Raw genomic sequence first — 18,269 nt, forward strand, 5'->3', positions numbered from 1 at the left:
CATCCTCTCTAACAGACAGTCTAATGTTGTAGATATGCTCTTCCTTTCCCTCAAATCCTGCCACAATTCTTCATACATTCGCTCATTGCAGATAACAGGTTCCAACATGGGTCTCGTTTCTAAAACTACTCGAAGTTTGATTTAGTAGTTCATTGACAAACTTCTCATATTCAATTCTAATATAAGGTACAGTAGAAGGTTTCTTCTAATAACTCTTCTGTCTATGCCATATTATTGCGGGCGTGGGTGCACCGTGACAGAGTGCACCACCACTCCAGAGTTTGTTTTATCTCCTGAAAGAAGATTGCATTCGTTTTTTCCAGCAGTCAGAGTTTTCTTGGTCTTCCGAACCGCTGTTCCAGTTAATATGACATTTCTTCTTTACATTAGAAACCATCACAATCTGAAAACACTTAACTGTCATCTTCTGGTCCTCTACTGCTCTCTGGGAATAAGTTAATTTAATTTCACTCAGTAGTTTTTGTTTGGCTCAAATCACCACCTTTTCTTTTCTACACCTTTTTATTCATTTTGTTTTATTCATAATTTCCTCCACTTATCAGCTTGTTTCTTACTCGCTGAATCATCCATTTGCACACAGTGTGATAACAATAAGACAAAATTATACACCAACAGTGTTTTCACATTTTTGAATACTTCTCAAGAAATTTGCAGTTCTGCGCACATTTTTAGCAGCTTTTATTTTTAAGGTAGAGCGCCTGCGTTTCCGCTCTCGTTGTTTCTGTTTACCTCTCTCCTCCCTGTGACATCACAGAACGCCCCCTTGACGGTGCGATCACCTTTCACCCATTAAACCACTGCTCAGATAGTCATTGTAAAGACGCTTATCTGAGAAACCTGAAATAAAACGCTTATTTTCTTTGCTTTCTCGGTTTGCTTACAGATAAAATTCATGAAACAATAACTAAAAGTCATAACATTTTCATTTCAGTGATATTTTCCTTACATACATATATGTGGGTGGTTTGATAAACATCCCATCTGAGATTTAAAAGTCTTCAGCACAGGTGGCCTCTGTTGTTCAGGTGAAAATCACAAAGTGTGGGCCGACAGTCCGGGTTTAGCTGCTTGAAGATCAGCCGGGAGAAGAAGCAGCTCAGACAGGCTTATCAGGGTGATATCCAATACTACGCCTCCCACATTCATCTGTATTATCTGGGTCAGTCACCTGAGTCTGCAAGACCAGGAACTAACCATCAACAGTCCACAAGCTTAAAGGCAAAGATGCAAAACTACGTCAGATCTGCTTCGGACATCCAGAACCTTTAAAGAACACGTTGCTTACAGTATGCTCCAGGAAGGCATGCTGCCACTTTTTAAGATGTTGCTTTCCCAGGTTGTGTGTGTAGCTTCCTCCGTCTGAAGTATTTTGGTGTTCTCCTAAGATGTGCGTGAGTTCCACTGAAGAGTTTGCTGCGGGATCTGAGCTTAAAGCACTCACTTTTAGGAACCAACTGGTGTCTTTGAGCGTCAGCTGCGGCAAGGCGTGAAAAAACATGCAGCGACCACAGCTGTACTTTTAAAATGGAAAAAGTTCAACATTTAATAGATGTTTCAACTCTGCACAACCTCTCCACATCACAACACATATTCCACCAGAAGAAATCAAATATTCATTATCATTCAGGACAAATTGCCACAATAAACCCTTCACCTGTTATCTGATATGGCTGACATTTGGGTGAAAAAGCATACAAGTAAGTGTATCAAGCTTTCTTAATTACTCATATACAACATTAATTACAGCTGTGTTCCAGTTAAGTGTCCCAGTTAAAATGCCCTAATATCACAGATACTGGTTGACTGGCACTGATCACTTTTGCCCCACATTCTTAGTGTTATTAATTACATCTGTACATCTCAGCCCATTTTCTGTATTTATTCAGAATCACAAAAGCCAAATATTCACATCTCAACCTCCACTGTCCCTCTGCACCGTCCTTATGTTTCTATATACACGTCTTTGTTATCAAATTGTACTTTAAAAGCAGGTAGTTCCTCGTGTTGTGTTTCAAAAAATGTTTTACCTGGTATCTGCTCCTCAGATATAATACTACAGATGAAATATAAACAAGATAATAATTAAGAACAGAAATACAAAGACAAACATTAGAAAACACTGTTTTTTCCCATATATATATTTGTAACAATTTTTCATGTATTTACTTATTTTCTTCAAGTAAATTGCTGATTTTTCTTCAAATTTTTTATATAATTTATTTATCTTTGTAACTTAATCCCCCCTCTTCCCTCTCTAGTAGCACCTACAGTATCTCAGGAGTAAAAGAAGCCAATCTTTATTTTAAAGAAAAGGCTGATAGATAAAGTGCTGACGTTGGCAATTTCTCCAAGCTTTAGATTAGGAAAAGCAAAAACAAAAGGGAAAATAAGGAGGATAAAAAATAAAAAGGGATAAAAACAATGAAATTATTAAAAAAAGAAAAGAAAAAGGAGACCAATCTAAAACCAGAGCAGTCAGAAAGCACATTGGTTGTTCAGACTTCTGCTGGATTTCACAGTTTTGACCAAAGTGATCTCAGTTGATCAAAGTTTATTGGATAGTTCGTTGCTCAATGCTGCAACTCACAAGCAAGTTTTATCAAATTCGATTTTGTCATTTTTGGGTTGTCTTGCATAAAAAAAAACTATATACATAAAGATATAAAAATATGTACAGAAATAAATGTTTACAATAATTCTGTTTTATTTGTCTTAATAGATAGATCCCACAAGATTTGTTTGAACCTTTTTTCATTTGTTTTCCCTAATTTTCCTTTTAGTTTTTCCATATTTTCTGGACTTATTTGCTCCCTTAATGATTCTTAATAATATTTCCCAAAGATCTATTAATTTTCTGTGCTACTTTATATTTTTATATTAATTCTGCAAAAGCAGATAGACTCCATTAGGAGAGGGGAAGGTCAGAAAAAGACAATATGCATGTCAATGATCTTCTATGTTACACCTAAGTTTCATATATGCTTTTCTTAAATATGCATGATACATGTTCATACTGGATATAAATTTGCATTCGACATTCATGTGGAATAAAAATCATCTTTAGGTAGTTTATGTCACTTTGATGACCTTCGTGGCATTTCTCCATTACATGGTACAATTTTATTCATTTTTTCGTCTTTCCGCTGTAGACAAAACCACATAACAGATACTAAACGATGCGGATGGGTCTGAAACACCACCTGTGGGTGGAAACAACAACATCGCTCCATCGGCGCACAAACACCAAAACACTTCCTTGTTTTAAGAGCTCGTTTGAAAGGCCGGCACACATTTTACAACATGAACTGCGGAAATGTCGTTCATGTGCAAGGATTGCCTGTATTCATGATCGGTGGCTGCACAAACGTGTTTATTAATTGCACGTGTGGATTTGTAAATGGATCAGAGTTGAGCTCTGTAGCGCTCAGCGGTTATGATCTCCCCTAAAAGATACTCAAACCTTCCTACTGCACCACTTTAAACTCCTCACTTGTAAGTTACTTTGGATAGAAGCATCTGCTAAATCAATCTAATATAATAACCGCATACACAGCAAAGTTGTGTGTCTCGTTTCATTGGAGCTTCATACACGCTGCAATGATAAACAGCTGATCTCACTCATGTGGAGGGGTTTCACTCTCTTCACCAGAAAACAGAGCAGGGAAGAGTCACTCTGTGTTCAACTGTAATGTACCATGTAATGGAAAAATGCTAAATACACAGACAGTGCTTCACACATTATAGGCCTTGAAAGACATAAGCTGACTAATTTAACAAGACAAACAAACAATCAAGCAATAAAAATCCTAAGAGTCCTGAGTTGTTGTATACAGTACGTTTGATACAGGTCCGTCATAGACTCATTTTAACACTGTATCAAAATGTCTATAAACGCAACACACCTGACTGAAGTCATAAAAATAAAGTGTTCCAGTGATAACAAAACTCATTACTTGGCCTCTTGTTATTAAGTAAGAACCCAAGTCTAATGGGTTTGACTGAGTCAGCGAATATTCATCCATGAATACAGAGAAACACACTTACAGATTTGAAACCATCTCGAGATAAAACAAGTTCTGACAAGGTAACATTTTATCTTACCTGACGCCACATGTGGGTAATAAGTCGTGAATGAAAAGTTCCTTTTATTTATGAATTCTGACTTACAAAGAGGATGAGCGCATGGTTTGCTGGGTTCCCATGTTCCTCAGTAGTGAGGTTCACAGTCCTCCACAAGGCTGTCTGTGATGTAGTTGATGTGCAGCAGCTCCTGGTAGTACTCCTTCTCCACTTTTGTGTTGACGGTCCAGGCTACAACTTCCACCCCCCTCTGGGCCCAGTACTGCACATAGTCCCTGCAGAGAGCACACAGGAACAGAGCGTTTGCCTGGTGACAACAACACCATAAGCTACTACTCTTTAGTCATTCAACTTATCTGACTATCAGTTCATGAAGAATGTTCTGGAAACATCTCAGAATGTCAGGTAATATCCAACAAAACATAGTAAAACTGGATTTTGATGTCTTCAAAAGAGGAATTTTACACACTGTCTAAAATCAGCTGCGCTGATGTGAGCACATGACTGTTGGCTCTCAGCTTCAGAAACTCACGGTGACACAAAGTTCTTCTGTATCAGGAAAGCTGAGATGCCACACAGCCTCCACAATACGTGATGATGCGCCCAGTCCAACAAGATGTCCATCAGCGTCACCCACTGATGTTTCCATAGCGACGAGAAACGTGGGGCACCATCTCCAAAACGACTCAGGCTCCATGGCCTGTGGGTCAATGCTGTGACCACTTCAGGGTCACTCTGTCTCATCTGGACAAGGGTGGAAAACAAAGTGTTGATGACGTCTGTACTACAGCAGCTACACCGGTAACACACCACAGGAATGAAGCTTTTCTGCTTTGTTTTGGTTTACTCAGACACGACAAACCATTTTTGAAAGGGATTTTTGGCCCAATATGAGCCATAAGGCCGATATCTAAATTTTATTTGTCTGCATGTGCAAAACATTTGTTAGGACAGACGAATGAATGAATTAAATGGAATGAAAATGAGAAGCTCGAGATCAACCAATCAGCTCCTGTGGTTTCACACACATAAATGTGTGTAAAGCATCGTTAAAGCAAAGTGTTGTGATCTATAAGATAGCAAATGTATTTGCAAAGACTTAACCCGACTGTGTGCAGAGTAAAGCAGACAGATTAGAATAAAGGACACTGTCAGGGTTTATATTTTAGTGTTTTTTTTTTTTCTGAGATGTTTACAAGACGACTGGCTGCATCCTTGTCACCAGAAAATCTTCAAATGTGTCATTTCATTCTTAATTGCCCCCTTTCTGCTGTGCAATAATAGTTTTCCTTACCGTCTTATTGTAAATTGTAACACAGCCAGTATACCCAGCTGTATAATTATATGAAAATATGTGACACAGCTTTTCTTATACTGGTATGAACTCAAAGCTTTTTAAGATCCACGTCAGTTTGAACTTTTCATGCAAACAACTACATCTGAAACTGTTCAGACACAGTAACTGGCAGAGTCCTCTCACCCTGTAGATGACTTTGGGCTCGAAGGAGCAGACGATGCTGCTGTTGTAGAGGACCGGATGCTTCTTATACAAGTCTTTTAGAGCTGCGGCTGCCTGGGTGGGAAGGAAAAAACAGTTAGAGTGCGTCAGGCTTTGTGTTTTTGTTTATGGTGTTCCCATCCAACCACTTGGTGGTAACTAACAGCTGCATGTGTATTGACACACTGCTGTGGGGCCTCTAGTCAGCGCCTGAAACAATAATCAACACAGCAGCTCTGCATTCCTAATGCACCTGAAACTGCACCTCAACAGACACGCATCAAGCTGCTAAAAGCCTTTCAATGTGCTGAATAAAATGTGCGCAGTCTCTGTGTTGAGACTGTGTCGTTTGGCTCAGGATTGTAAGCGACAAACTAGAGATGAAGTCAGATTTTCGAGAAACATTGAATAGTTTGTGAGATTGGGCATTTGCTTTTTTAAACGTGAACTAGAACATCCTTTCTTACTTGTTACTTAATTGTTTGTAAAGTAACAGGGCCTCACTGCGAATGATTAAGCCTTCAGCTCATGATTAATCTACTTTTTGTTTTATTCACACAAATAAATACAGCTAAAGCTTTATCTATGTGGTTTCAGCAGGCAGAATTAATACAGACCATCCTCGTAACTTTTGGATCAACTAATGAGCTGCTGGGCTGTTTCAGCACAGCAACATATAAACAACCCTATCAAACCCCTGCAGATGCACCATGATGATTTTGTACTGGAGCCCTGTAAAAACCATCTTGTCCCAGCATGGCGTTCTCTGCCTTTTTCAATATTGCCTGCAGGCTGATCAATTAAAACAACTAACATCATAAATAAATACGTTATAAATATAAATATAATAAATAATAAATTCTATGTTTGTTTGTTTTGGTGGCTGCACCTCATCTGGATGACCTTTGACATCAAAGTAGATTGTGAGCTGCAGTTTGATGCATTCCTCCACCGCTTCCTCCAGAGTTGGGATCCTCTCTCCTGCAAACTTGTCCCTGACGAAGGAAACGAGCAAAGCTCCCGTTTACAGGTCATGGATTTCAAAGGTGAAGAACATTTTCTGTTTTTTATCTGCATGAATTATGATGACATCCCTTCATGAGGCTGAGTTTCGCACAGTTGAACCTTGACAATATAATAGAAAATAAAACCAGTTTAATCCGACACTGATCAGAAATTCAGGTATTTTTATGGTCTTGTTATTGAGTGAGATTTTACATTTCTTGCCGAATGTCAGAAAAGTCCCAAAAGAAAGCCCTGCAGATTGTTGCAACACACAAATGTCTCAAATTAAACCAACCAAGATACCTGAACTGCACACAGCCTGCGTTGGCATCACTGACACTAATCATCTGTCTCAAAACAACTAGTTTCAAGTGTACAACAACACTGATGCAAAGCCTACAGTGGATTTACAGTTTAAAGCACCTGCCCTAATCTGTGTGCTTTAGGAGTGCATTCTTATCTATATGCCTGCTTCTCACCTGAGTCGATGTTTAGCAGCTGCATCCAGTTTACCCAACTCTGAAAATCTCATCTGGCTGAGCGGCCCAGACCCGTTGGTGGTCCGATCCACAGTGTCATCATGCATCAGTATTGGGATGCCGTCTGATGAAAACTCCAGGTCCAGCTCCACGCCGGTTGCACCATTCTTACTGGCCTGCAACAAAACAGCAGTGTTATATAAAATCAAGCTTTCTTGGATGGAGTCTAAAAAAAAAAGAGAATAAATTAATCAAGGAAATTGAAAGGCTACTTTCTGATGTAATCTAAATAAGTTGGCCTATAAATGAGGTGACACTGCATAACAGAGATGAAAATGAAAGTTTGTCACAAAATGCTTTTTAATGAAAGAACTAACAGGATTTAAGCTGCAAAATATCTCACATCTGGCAGTATTATTTGTACAGCGGTGTACATCACTGGCCTGCCACCCATACCTCCTGATATCTGCATCCTTGTTTAAAACTACTTTGAACTTTTTGAAGATTTGAAGTTTTTCTTTTTGTGTCAAGGATGAAAATATGACACAAGTTGCGACCATCACAGGTCATGTGAAGGAGAAACGCCTCAAATCTTTCCACCCTGCACCTCTCACCTCCCGTATAGCTGCTATCGTGTTCTCCGGTGCGTCGTGCCCACCGCCCCGGTGAGCGACCACCGATACCTTCCCGGTGTCCGCCGCGGGCGAAGCAGGGTGCAGCACCTGCCGAGCTCGGCTGGTTGCGACCTGGGGGAACCGGAACATGGCCAGAAAAAGGTAGAGGGAGGCGGTGAGGACTGTTGTCCATAGTGGGCTTCGAGTCCCCAGTAGGACCACCACGAAGACAAGCGAGAAGAGGCAGACTTCATCTCCCAGTTGAAGCATTGTTGTTGTTGTCATCTGTTGTTCTCCTGATTTCTTCTTTTGTCAGAGACCAGAAAAAGCAACTAATCGCGGAAGTGCCGCAGCCTGTCAATGTGACATTTATAACCCTGAAAATATATTTTTTTCCAAACGCCTTATCTGACGCATGCTCCGCCCGGCTAAGGTACAACAGGAGCTTTTAAAAGTATTATGAAAATACTAAGAAAGGTAAAAAATCCCGAAAATATGCAGGCTTTTAACCCGTTAAACGACAGGACCACTTTAAGGTTGCACTCAACGGCGGATATGACAGCTTTGCTCTTCCGTGTCGTCGAGTCTGCAAACCCGCAAACCAGAAAAAAAAAAAACAGTTCAAATTCGACTTTAATTTTCACGAAGTCACAAGGACATTTGTTTGAATTTATAATTTATAAACTTTCCACAAGGGGGCACACGAGCAAACAAAAAGGTTAAAAACAACGCTTTGCGCTTCCGGGTTAAAGAGCGTCACCGCTGGCTTCATGTTAGCATGCAGTGAGCTACCTCAACCTGCCTTTGGTCACCTCCTAAGTCTGTGCTTGTCTACTTCTGCCTGTTTAACTAGTCACTAGTCATGGTGAGCTTATTTTCCACATGTCATTCTGCTTTCAATGCCAAACAAATTACGAGATAATGCGAAAGTGTAATTGTAGTTTTATGCTGCTTATTGTGACTATATTTGTATTGCAAACACTATCATTAAGGCTGGCCTCTTGTAATGATATAAAAGTTGACCTTTTCTAATAATTTCATATATGTCATATTTTGTTTATCATGGAACTGAACCTGAAATTAAGCTGTTGACCTTGCAAAATATAACTACCGGTACTCAGTATAATTCTTAAAATAAAAGGAATGTTTGTTTGTTAAACTGCATAATAATTAGATTGACTTGGACTGTATCTCATTTGGTATTTAGTGAGTTTAGTATACATGTGATATATTTACCTGAGACACTTTTTTTAAAATCGTCATCCCATATAAGATCTAAAGCACGTCTCACTTGTCTTATATTTGCCTCTTTGACTTCTCTTTGCTTCCCCCAGAAGTCGATCTCTGCTAAATATGCTTAAAATGTCAAATTCATGAAATGAACCAGTAGGAAAGAGGAGCAAGGAGGTGTGATGGACAAGCTTAAAGGATAAACCAGAGTACCTTATTCTGAAGTCTTTTCAGCATCTGGGACTTCTGAAGGGGGCGTGCCATGTTAATCCCACATATAAATTGGATCAGGGACAAATCTAAAAATTGTCACAAACACTTTTAATGCTCATCTGGTGGAAAAATAATGAAATCTGGCTCTATGCTGTAACAAAACAATGCGTAGATGATACACTTCTAATCATATTTAATATAAATCTGGCTGTAAAGCAAAGACATCTCATTTTGTTGAATTTGTTGAATTTGGAAAATAGGATAAGGGGGTAGACTGTGAAGTAGTTCTCTGTCCAGCTGTGTGTCTTGCACATGTTTTTATATCCTGTCCAGTATCTTTGTTGTGGCTGTCTTGTCAATTTAGTTTCTCTTAGTGGTAATTTGATGTTCACTTTGGTAATTTTGCTTGTCTTTTAAAGACCTTTTTGTGTGACTTTGTGATAATTTGGCATCTGTTTGTTGTTGATCTGCATACAATTAAGTTTGTGGGTTCGAAACTAAAACGTCTACTTAAAGTTTGAACATCTACTAGATCTTGTAGTGGTAGACCACTTAATCGGGTCTATTATTTTTAATTTTGAGATGACTGGCATTAACCAGTTATTTGAAGGAATCAGTCACAGATTATTTCACACAAAAAAATAAAACTTCTGCATCTCAAGCAGCCTTTTCAATGTATTTGCTGTAGAACAACATTTTTGGTGACCTGTGGATCTATTTTAATGAGCAGATTAGTTTTTGGAGGTTTAATCAGTCCTTGAGAAAGACTAATTGATCAGTCTGCACTTTGTTTTTGGATTGAGAGGTCTGTCTTATCTGATCGCTGTTACTTTTCCACAGATCAGGTCAGTGTTGCTGAGCAGGTTAACTTCCAACATCCTGTCCTGCACAAGAGGATCATGTCTGCTCTCAGGCCAGATAACTTGTGTTTCGCAACTTGGTTCTCAAGGTCACACACCAATCCATCAGAGCTGCCATGGATCCCTCACACCTAAAGTCACAGCCCTGGTCAGATACTCAGACTTATCCACACAGAAGTACTCTATGATTTACACTTTGCCACACATTAAGCTCCTCAGAGCCGTGTCCAGGCTCAAACTGCTCCAAACTGCGATCACTTTGGTCATCTTGCCCCCAGTGTATGTGCTCTACTTCCAAGGAAGCGCCTCCCTCTTTCAAGTCAGCTACTCCACGGGAATTGCGCTGTTTGCTGGTGTCATGCTGTACACTGCCAGTTACTTCTTCAGGAGGGTCGTAGGGATGATGTACCTGGATCCATCCCAGACAACGCTCAAAGTTTCCCACCTCACTTTTTGGGGCAAGCGCCATAATATCTACATCCCCGTGTCAGACGTAATGACTATCTGTGATACAGGGGACTCGGCAAATGAGACCATACTGAAACTGAAGAGATACAGCACTGCAGAGACTTTGTATTTCTCCACTAACTACGGACGAGTCTTGGACAAACAGAGTTTTGAGAAAGTGTTTGGAAGCTTAAAATGATCATTTGTTCATAATTTTTCTTTAAAAAAATCATAGAATTATCCTGGATATTCTGATTAAAACATGACAAGTATGAGGTAGATAAGCTGTGCATGACAAATAATTAAAAACATAATATTATACATTTGAAAATTGTTGCTCTTATAATTTCTGACTGAAATATTGGCAGTCTGGTACATTCACTGAGAATCAGTAGATGAATGAGAGTTGTTTTCGTCCATGTGAATGAATCCTGAATATCCTTATGGAGCAATGAACAGACAGTTAAAAAAGGCTTGAACTGATCAGATACTTGCATTGTTCCTTCCTCGAATGGCAATTTTATTCCCAAATATTTACATTTCCTTCATTTGCAGTTCAGCCTTAGACAGTTAGTTCTGATCCATATTTTAGGAACAATCTTGCTACAAGTTAGGTGTTGGAATGGCCCAGATTCAGAAAGCACCGCACTGCAGAATATAACACAACGCTGTTAGTGAAGCAACCGCAAAAATACTGATATAACAATACAAGATGAAAACATGTGAACTCACTGTACAACATGACTGTTTCCAGGTTACAATGTGTTACAAGTCTGTTTGAAGGCCACAATATAAAGTGGAAACTAAATACAGAGATTAAGAAAAGAGGGGTTTTTTTTAAGTAAAAAAGATGTAGATATATGCTTTGTGTTTTACCTGGATGCTTTTATACTCCATCTTCACAGATGCAGCCTGTTAAGACAATCCTCCCCTTGAAGCTGATGCACTACCTAAAGACTCAGCCACTGCCTCTGCAAAGCCAGTGGGGATGCAGAGGTGCCTAAATCAGGCCATAACCTTGAACTATATCAACCACAACATGTACGGTAATGTTTTAGTCCTCTTATGCCTCAGAAAGAAATGTAAGCACTATCCACTTCAGAAAGCACCAAAGCCGTATAATCAGAATTTTAAAAAAGCAGATCAATTGCGGAGAAATATACTTAAGTGCTCTTTTCTGGAAGTTCTGGAGGAAAAGTGATTGTCAGATGCTTTGTGAAGGGAGCAACATGAAATTGTAATCCAATATGTTATCCATTGAAAATATAGGCTTTGCATATGAAAAATTAGAAATGTGATTAAAAAATATTATCGATATATCACTTTTCTTAACAATTTCGATGTTGATTAATCCAGGTCATGATAATTCTAAAGCGATTGAATAAGGGCAACTGGACTTTGATCTGGAAGTCATTTCACCTCTCATCCGAAAGGCTTTTTCACTTCTCAATTAGATGGTGGGGAGATTCAGCTTATGCCAAGGTTAAGATGGACGAAGTAAGCTTAATTTACAATGGCCCAGTTTTAACAGGTTTAACCAGTGTAACCAAAGTGGATATTACAACGTCAACATTTTTAAAAAGATATCTAAAAAAAATCAATACACAATAATAGTTGTGTATTGAGCTGTAAAGAAAAAGTCAGACTGAAGTCAGTCATACATCAAAGTGTTCGACTCATGGAAATTCTAATATGGCACGACATGGAAATTACACAGAAAAACTACATTGTAAGGGAGGAAAACCTCCTAAACCCACAAACTCTCTCACCATCCATTACTTTAATCCAGAGATGAAAATTTTTCCTGCAGAGGAGCTCTCTTCAACCTCCTCTTGTGGATGTCCACTGCAGTTTTTAATTTTTCAACCTGAGATTTGCTTTGGACAAGACCTTGCAACATTGCCTGTACTGTCACCCTCTGTTGTCACCATGCGTCCTTATTTATTCACTTCAAATATGAAAATGTTGATTCCACTATATGGAAATGTGTTTTATTCACATTTTCCTCTCCGCAGCTTTTCAAAAGGCCACCTAAGATTTGCTTTGCTAGTGAATGGAAACTGTATGTTTCCTAGTCTATGCCTTTTTTATTGGATTCTCTGTTATCAACACATTACCTTTGGGCTCTTTATTTCTCTGGATGACCCATTCAATTTTTAAAAATACTATACACTGAGGTTTATCCATTGTTTATTGACTGACAAATCTACAACCATTTGCAGAATGCATCTTCACACAGCAACACATTCCCTGCACAACGTGTTATCAATTTAACATTAAATACATTGAATTAATAACATTTTAATCACATTGTAGAAGTGTATGCATTAAGGTAAAGCTTTGGATGCACACTGAATACAGCACTCAATGTACATGCATCATGATGTGGCTCTTTGTTGTCACACAACATGCGCATGAGAAAGGCTGACTTTCTGAATGCTTGGAAGCATAAAACCGTGGAATCCACAAAGTAGAATTAAATAAATACTTTAACAATGCTTTCAAATGTCAGCAAAGGAGTGTATCACAGAGCTGGGCTCTGTTTCTGATCCCCATTTTTTTACCCAACTTTTGAATAGAAAGTGTCAGACTGAGGAGGTTGAAATTTGGCGGTATGCAACAGTGCTGTCTACTCTTTGCTCAGAGATGACTGCAGGCAGCAGAAATTTGTCAGAGCTCACAGAAGGTACCAGGCAGTAAACCCAGCAAGGATGGCAACCCAGGCGGCCAGAGCTACCTGACAGGGTGGATGTCTGAGAAGCATCATGCCTAACTGGAACGCATAGGTGGGATTCCCACCTGCAGCTGTAGGAGGAGAAGGGAGAGGTCAGGGAAAGAGATTTAGAATATGAAATTAAAGAATAAGAACAGACAAAGCCACAAGACTTAACCCATCGCACCATTGCATAGTCCAAACAAGCGCCACACTAGTAAGTCTGGACATATTGTTTAATTTTTCTACTAATATTTCTTCTGTGAAAACAGTTTTTTAAAACATTTTTCTGCACTTATTTGGATACTTTGCAACTGGAATCTGCTGGTAGTTCTGTACATAGATTATTATGCGTAATCATGTAAATCTGAAAGTTGTTTGCATGTGGTAGCAGCTGACTGAGCCTTCCAAAGTTCAAGTAAAGCTGTAATGAGACCCCAAATCCTAGATGCTTTGCTCATCCTGCTCTGATAGGATGCAGGAACAAAAGGCAGAGAAAGGAGGGGGAAATAAAAACAATTTCTTATATTGATTGTCATGAGAAATATGAGATCCCTGGCATATAAAATGGACATGCTTGGAGCCCTGACAAGGATTCTGTGGGAATATCAGGAAGACAATATCATTTGTAAAAAGTAAAAAAGAAGAGGTTGCACTTCAAACATGCACTCTTCAATGGAACGCTATACCCAAAAGCCAATGTCCAAATGATAAAGACAGGAGCATTCAGATTTCAGTTGTTTTCACAAAGATATGGCTGCAGGAACAACTCAACCCAGCTTTCAGGCTATGAGAGCAGACAGAAACTGCATGCAGGGATAGCAGTAAAGGAGAAGGAACTGCAGTGCTTTTTAACAACAGATGGTGTAAACTTCACTGAGAAGGAGCGTCTCTGCACACTGGATATTTAACTTTTGGCTGTGCGTTGCTCTCCATGTTGTCTTCCAACAGAATTCACCTGTTACCTACTGAGGCTGTGTGTGAGAACATCAGCTAAGCTGTGGCCAAGTGACAAAAACAACAAACCAATCGATTCATGGCGATCTTTAAAGATTTCAACCACACCTCTCTCCCTGCTAAAGTTTTTCAACTGACTGACTTTGATTTAATTTGCAACTTATCTTAGTTTGTTATCTACCAATAACAACTTTTTAAACTGCAGCAACATATTTTCCCGTCAGTAACTGATTACATATAAGTAAACTGAATTGAATGAAATCTACTGGAAGTGCAGTTCTTTAACATGGGGTCCAGCACTAAACTAACGCCACGCTGCAGAGACCCAAGTCTGTGAAACTGTTGCCATATTGGCACCCACATTGTTAAGTACTTACTTTCTCTAAAAGATAATGAGAATTTGGCTGAATTTGTAATTAGAGTATAAAAATAGTACATTATTGATATAATGTATAAATTATATCCGTACAAATGATACTTGTACTGGGCACTGCTGAACAGGGGTGTTGTCTAGTTAAGAGCGCGTGCTTCCATGACATAAACAGTCAAAATGATTTCTTACCCATTTTAGCTGCATAATATGGGCATTTGTTGATATCTCCACCCTCCATGATCTCTGCATGACTGTGTCCAAGACCTGCATCTTGGAATTCCTCTTTGATAGTGTTTCCAATTTCCTCAAGCTCTGAAAATACCTGTTTTTAGAACAAAAGGAGATTGTTGTCATACCTTTAGGCATCCCCAAAACACCTTTCCTCTTGTTAACCTGTTTCTGGTTCATCGAGTATCCTCTCTGCTCACTCACCATCATGTTGAAGCCAAAGGCCCGATTAGACTCATCCACAAGCCTCTCTTTGGCCTTTATGTCCAGCTCCAGCTCATTCATCCTGCTTCGGTAAAGTTGCTTAAAGCCCTTATGGCTGTGGATTCCCTCGAACTGGTAAAAATTCAGACCCTCCCCTGTTGAGGGGAGCTTCAGAGCCCTCTGTGCCACTTTCTTCAGGATCTGTCCACCTGAGAGGTCACCCATGTAGCGGGTGTAAGAGTGGGCCACCAACGACAATGGGTCATTCTCCCCCACTTCATGGATGCGATCCACATAGGGCTTAGTGCCTGCAGAGAGGCTGATCTGTGAGAAAAAAATGCCATGAGAATGTAATGGCTTTTTAGCTGTCACAACTCTTTCGGTAAAGAAGATAAATGTATAATAATAGAATAAATTCACACAATTTGTCCACACAAGTAAAGTGAAACACATTGACAATCTGCACATTAGTTAATGACTTAATTTTACTGTTATTGTAAGAGGAACCAGGTGATTAATGCTCCAGAAAAGAGCAGCCATGTCTGGAGGTTCACCTTATTATATGTAAGGTGTTTATGTGCTTGCTGCTCACCTGACTCTCCCAGTCCTCTCCATAGAAATACTCCAGGTCACGGGCCAGGGCCTCACGCCGGTGCAGCTCTGTCGGGAAATAGATTGGAGCTATGTGAGGATGGTCTTTGTTCTTCTCAATCGCCTCCTCCATGGCCGAGTAGACAAAGTACAGAGACGCTGTGCCTCTCTGACAACATATGAAGAAGGAGAGAAATAGAAGATCAGACAAAATAACACTTTTTGCATCACGTCCAACTCCTGCACGTTCTATGCTGATACCTCTTCAGCCTATGTCTTGTTCTGAGTGCCCTACTGTAAAGTGATTGTACTGACATGTAACTCGGTCCTAATTCTCTGAACATTCCCCAGAAGTTCTCAAGAGTTCATATGCGTAAACAGATTCTGAGTGCTCTTTAAGCGTTTGATGCAATTTTTCTTATTAAATCATAGCGGTGCAAATTCTATTTGCAGTGATGAGAGCCAATAATGACATGTTTGCTATATGATATGACATGATATGCTATAGTACAGTGTAAAAAAGGAGGACCTTGTTCCAATATGTTGGCATCTAGAAACAAAAAACTAAGTGGCTTTCACAACAACTGTATGGTTGTGCTCGGAAAGCTTCTCATCAACCCTCTGACATCACTTCAGCAGGAAGACCCCACTCAACCTCGTGCATTTGGTATAACACCTCTCTACAGATAAATGCTGCTCAGGGACGTCCTGATTTGAACATATGTGAACAAATGCCTTGACTCTCCCACAATACTGGTTGTCATTTTCAGCAACATCTTTGCGAGCTGGAATTATTCTGTTCGACAGCAATGCAAGATTCTTAGGGAGACTACCTTAAACAACTCCTTTTTGATGCGGCCCCTGAGGAAATCTTTGACGAACTGGCAGTTCTCTGCTTTGTCATGGGACTCTTTGGTGCCCTCCGCTAACATCTCAGACAGGTCGGTTGGGCTTGGTGGAACAAACAGAAGGGAAAGGAAAGGTGGGCGTACTATTAGAATTTAAAACATCGTAACAATGTAGATATTTTAAATACAAACTGCTTATCACAGATGTTTTAATCCATACCTAAGATCTTCATCATCGTTGTCCACAATAATCCTGGCCCCTCCTTTCTTCACACCATTGGATTTTGGCTCTGACGTCATCTTGGTTTCCATCTTTCTGGTTATCTTACAATGCTTTGCAAGTGAAGTATGAAGATATTTCAGTAAGTTGAGTGCAAATTGATGAATTGAAGACAACATAACGCATAATGGCGTCAGCATTGTCATGAATATCTACAACACTTCTATGTGCATCACTATAACTGTTTAATAAATCTGATTAAGTGATTTGATATAATAATTAAATAAAAGATAATTGCTGTCTTCTTTACAACAAATTTAGTCCCCTCTGAGAAGGCAAATAGTGTCCACATAAACACACACATATATAATATATATACACGCATATTACACCTGATGGCAGTGCTCTTTTGACATCACGCGTCTCTTTTCCACGATCATTTAAAACGTTGAGAGCATATTGACATTTCTATGCGCTACAACAGCTGACAGGGTTTACAATATATTTTCACAAGAATAACGTTGTCATAACATTATTATGTCTCAATTTAGGCCACGTCGTTTGACAAAATACCGCAGTGAAACAGGCCAAAACACAGAGCTGACATTTGAAGGGACAGTTACAAAACCGACACTGCACGTCGTCCCTTATGTAAGTAGCAAGTACAGGAAAAAGTCTGTTACCATGCTAACTTTAAAAAGTCAATCTCTGTCTCCGTTTATACAAAAACACGAAAGGTATTCTTACATTTTTAAGGGAAACAAGAGAAAAGGGTTTGTTTACCTCCTAAAACGTCGCTTGCACAGCACGTCCTGAGACAGCTGGAGATCACGTAGAGGGGGAGGGTCCCTGTGACAATGAACCAATCGGAGAATATCCTGGTAAGAGATAAATTATTATTGGCTAAAGTATAGATAGTCAACCAGTTATATATCGCATCACAAAAAGAGGCGGATAAGTTAAGCTTCAAGGAGGAAGGGACAAGAACAGCAGATGTCCTCTTACTCAAAATTGTTGTATTTAGGAATAGTTAAATATTCCTTTTAGAGTGATTGATGTATTTGTCTTTCGTGTAATGTATAGAAAGTTTTTTCTTCAAGTTTTGAAAAGACATTCTCAGAATGAAACAAAAAATTCTTGTCAACTTGTTTCTGCTTTATGTGCATCTATCATGTTGGGCCAGAGACTCAAGGAGTTAGAGGGCCCATGGCCTTTTACCAGAAATATACAGATATTAGAGAGAAACAAAACAAACTAAATTAGATTTGAGATGTAATATAGAGAAATGTTAAATGACCACAGAGAGAAAAAAGACAACAAAAGTGTCCAAAATGAGATATAAAACAACTTTTAAAGATATGAAATGTTAACAAAGAGGCACAAAAGTTATGCAGGTAGATGTAATACAACAGAAAAGTGACAAAACAAATTAAATGCAAAACAGAAAAAGAAAAAATCAAAGGTGAAAAGAGGTGTGAAAGAATCATCATGATGAGCAAATGGAGTGGAGTAGAATATGATATATCGCTACAAAAATATGCAAGAGACTAGAGAACTGACGTAGCAAGTGTGTCCAAAGTTAAGAGCCTAAAGTGGGAGCGAGAGATGATCTTTGATAAACACAAAAGTTGTTACAAAGAGACTCAAATGGGCTGCCTGACCACAATACACTACATTCAGTTAGTGTT

The 18,269-nt window shown here is 39.2% G+C and overlaps 3 protein-coding genes across 4 annotated transcripts; 1 reads left to right on the forward strand and 2 right to left on the reverse strand.

Moving 5' to 3' along the window:
• Positions 1-1,535: 1,535 nt before the first annotated feature.
• Positions 1,536-8,314, reverse strand: gde1 (glycerophosphodiester phosphodiesterase 1). The gene is made up of 6 exons (XM_072384504.1): positions 7,698-8,314; positions 7,084-7,259; positions 6,489-6,594; positions 5,582-5,674; positions 4,634-4,845; positions 1,536-4,376 (listed from the first exon to the last, which is right to left on the reverse strand). The coding sequence occupies exons 1-6, from the start codon at positions 7,980-7,982 to the stop codon at positions 4,229-4,231; spliced, it is 1,020 nt and encodes a 339-aa protein (XP_072240605.1). The 5' UTR covers positions 7,983-8,314; the 3' UTR covers positions 1,536-4,228.
• On the forward strand, positions 8,310-11,147 carry tmem186 (transmembrane protein 186). The gene is made up of 2 exons (XM_072384505.1): positions 8,310-8,562; positions 9,981-11,147. Exons 1-2 carry the CDS (start codon positions 8,560-8,562, stop codon positions 10,644-10,646), a joined length of 669 nt encoding a protein of 222 aa, XP_072240606.1. The 5' UTR covers positions 8,310-8,559; the 3' UTR covers positions 10,647-11,147.
• Positions 11,148-12,620: 1,473 nt separating this feature from the next.
• On the reverse strand, positions 12,621-17,432 carry hmox2a (heme oxygenase 2a). Of its 2 annotated transcripts, none has more exons than XM_072384506.1 (7): positions 17,365-17,432; positions 16,582-16,694; positions 16,347-16,464; positions 15,515-15,682; positions 14,923-15,246; positions 14,680-14,812; positions 12,621-13,252 (listed from the first exon to the last, which is right to left on the reverse strand). In XM_072384506.1, exons 2-7 carry the CDS (start codon positions 16,671-16,673, stop codon positions 13,125-13,127), a joined length of 963 nt encoding a protein of 320 aa, XP_072240607.1. In that variant the 5' UTR covers positions 16,674-16,694; positions 17,365-17,432; the 3' UTR covers positions 12,621-13,124. The 2 variants fall into 2 exon arrangements, with proteins under 2 accessions (XP_072240607.1, XP_072240608.1); XM_072384507.1 differs by having other exon boundaries at positions 16,582-16,685; positions 17,365-17,425.
• Positions 17,433-18,269: the final 837 nt, after the last annotated feature.

This window comes from Leuresthes tenuis, unplaced genomic scaffold (genome assembly GCF_036924035.1).
Source record: "Leuresthes tenuis unplaced genomic scaffold, fLeuTen1.0.hap1 SCAF_4, whole genome shotgun sequence".
Classification (NCBI taxonomy): domain Eukaryota; kingdom Metazoa; phylum Chordata; class Actinopteri; order Atheriniformes; family Atherinopsidae; genus Leuresthes; species Leuresthes tenuis.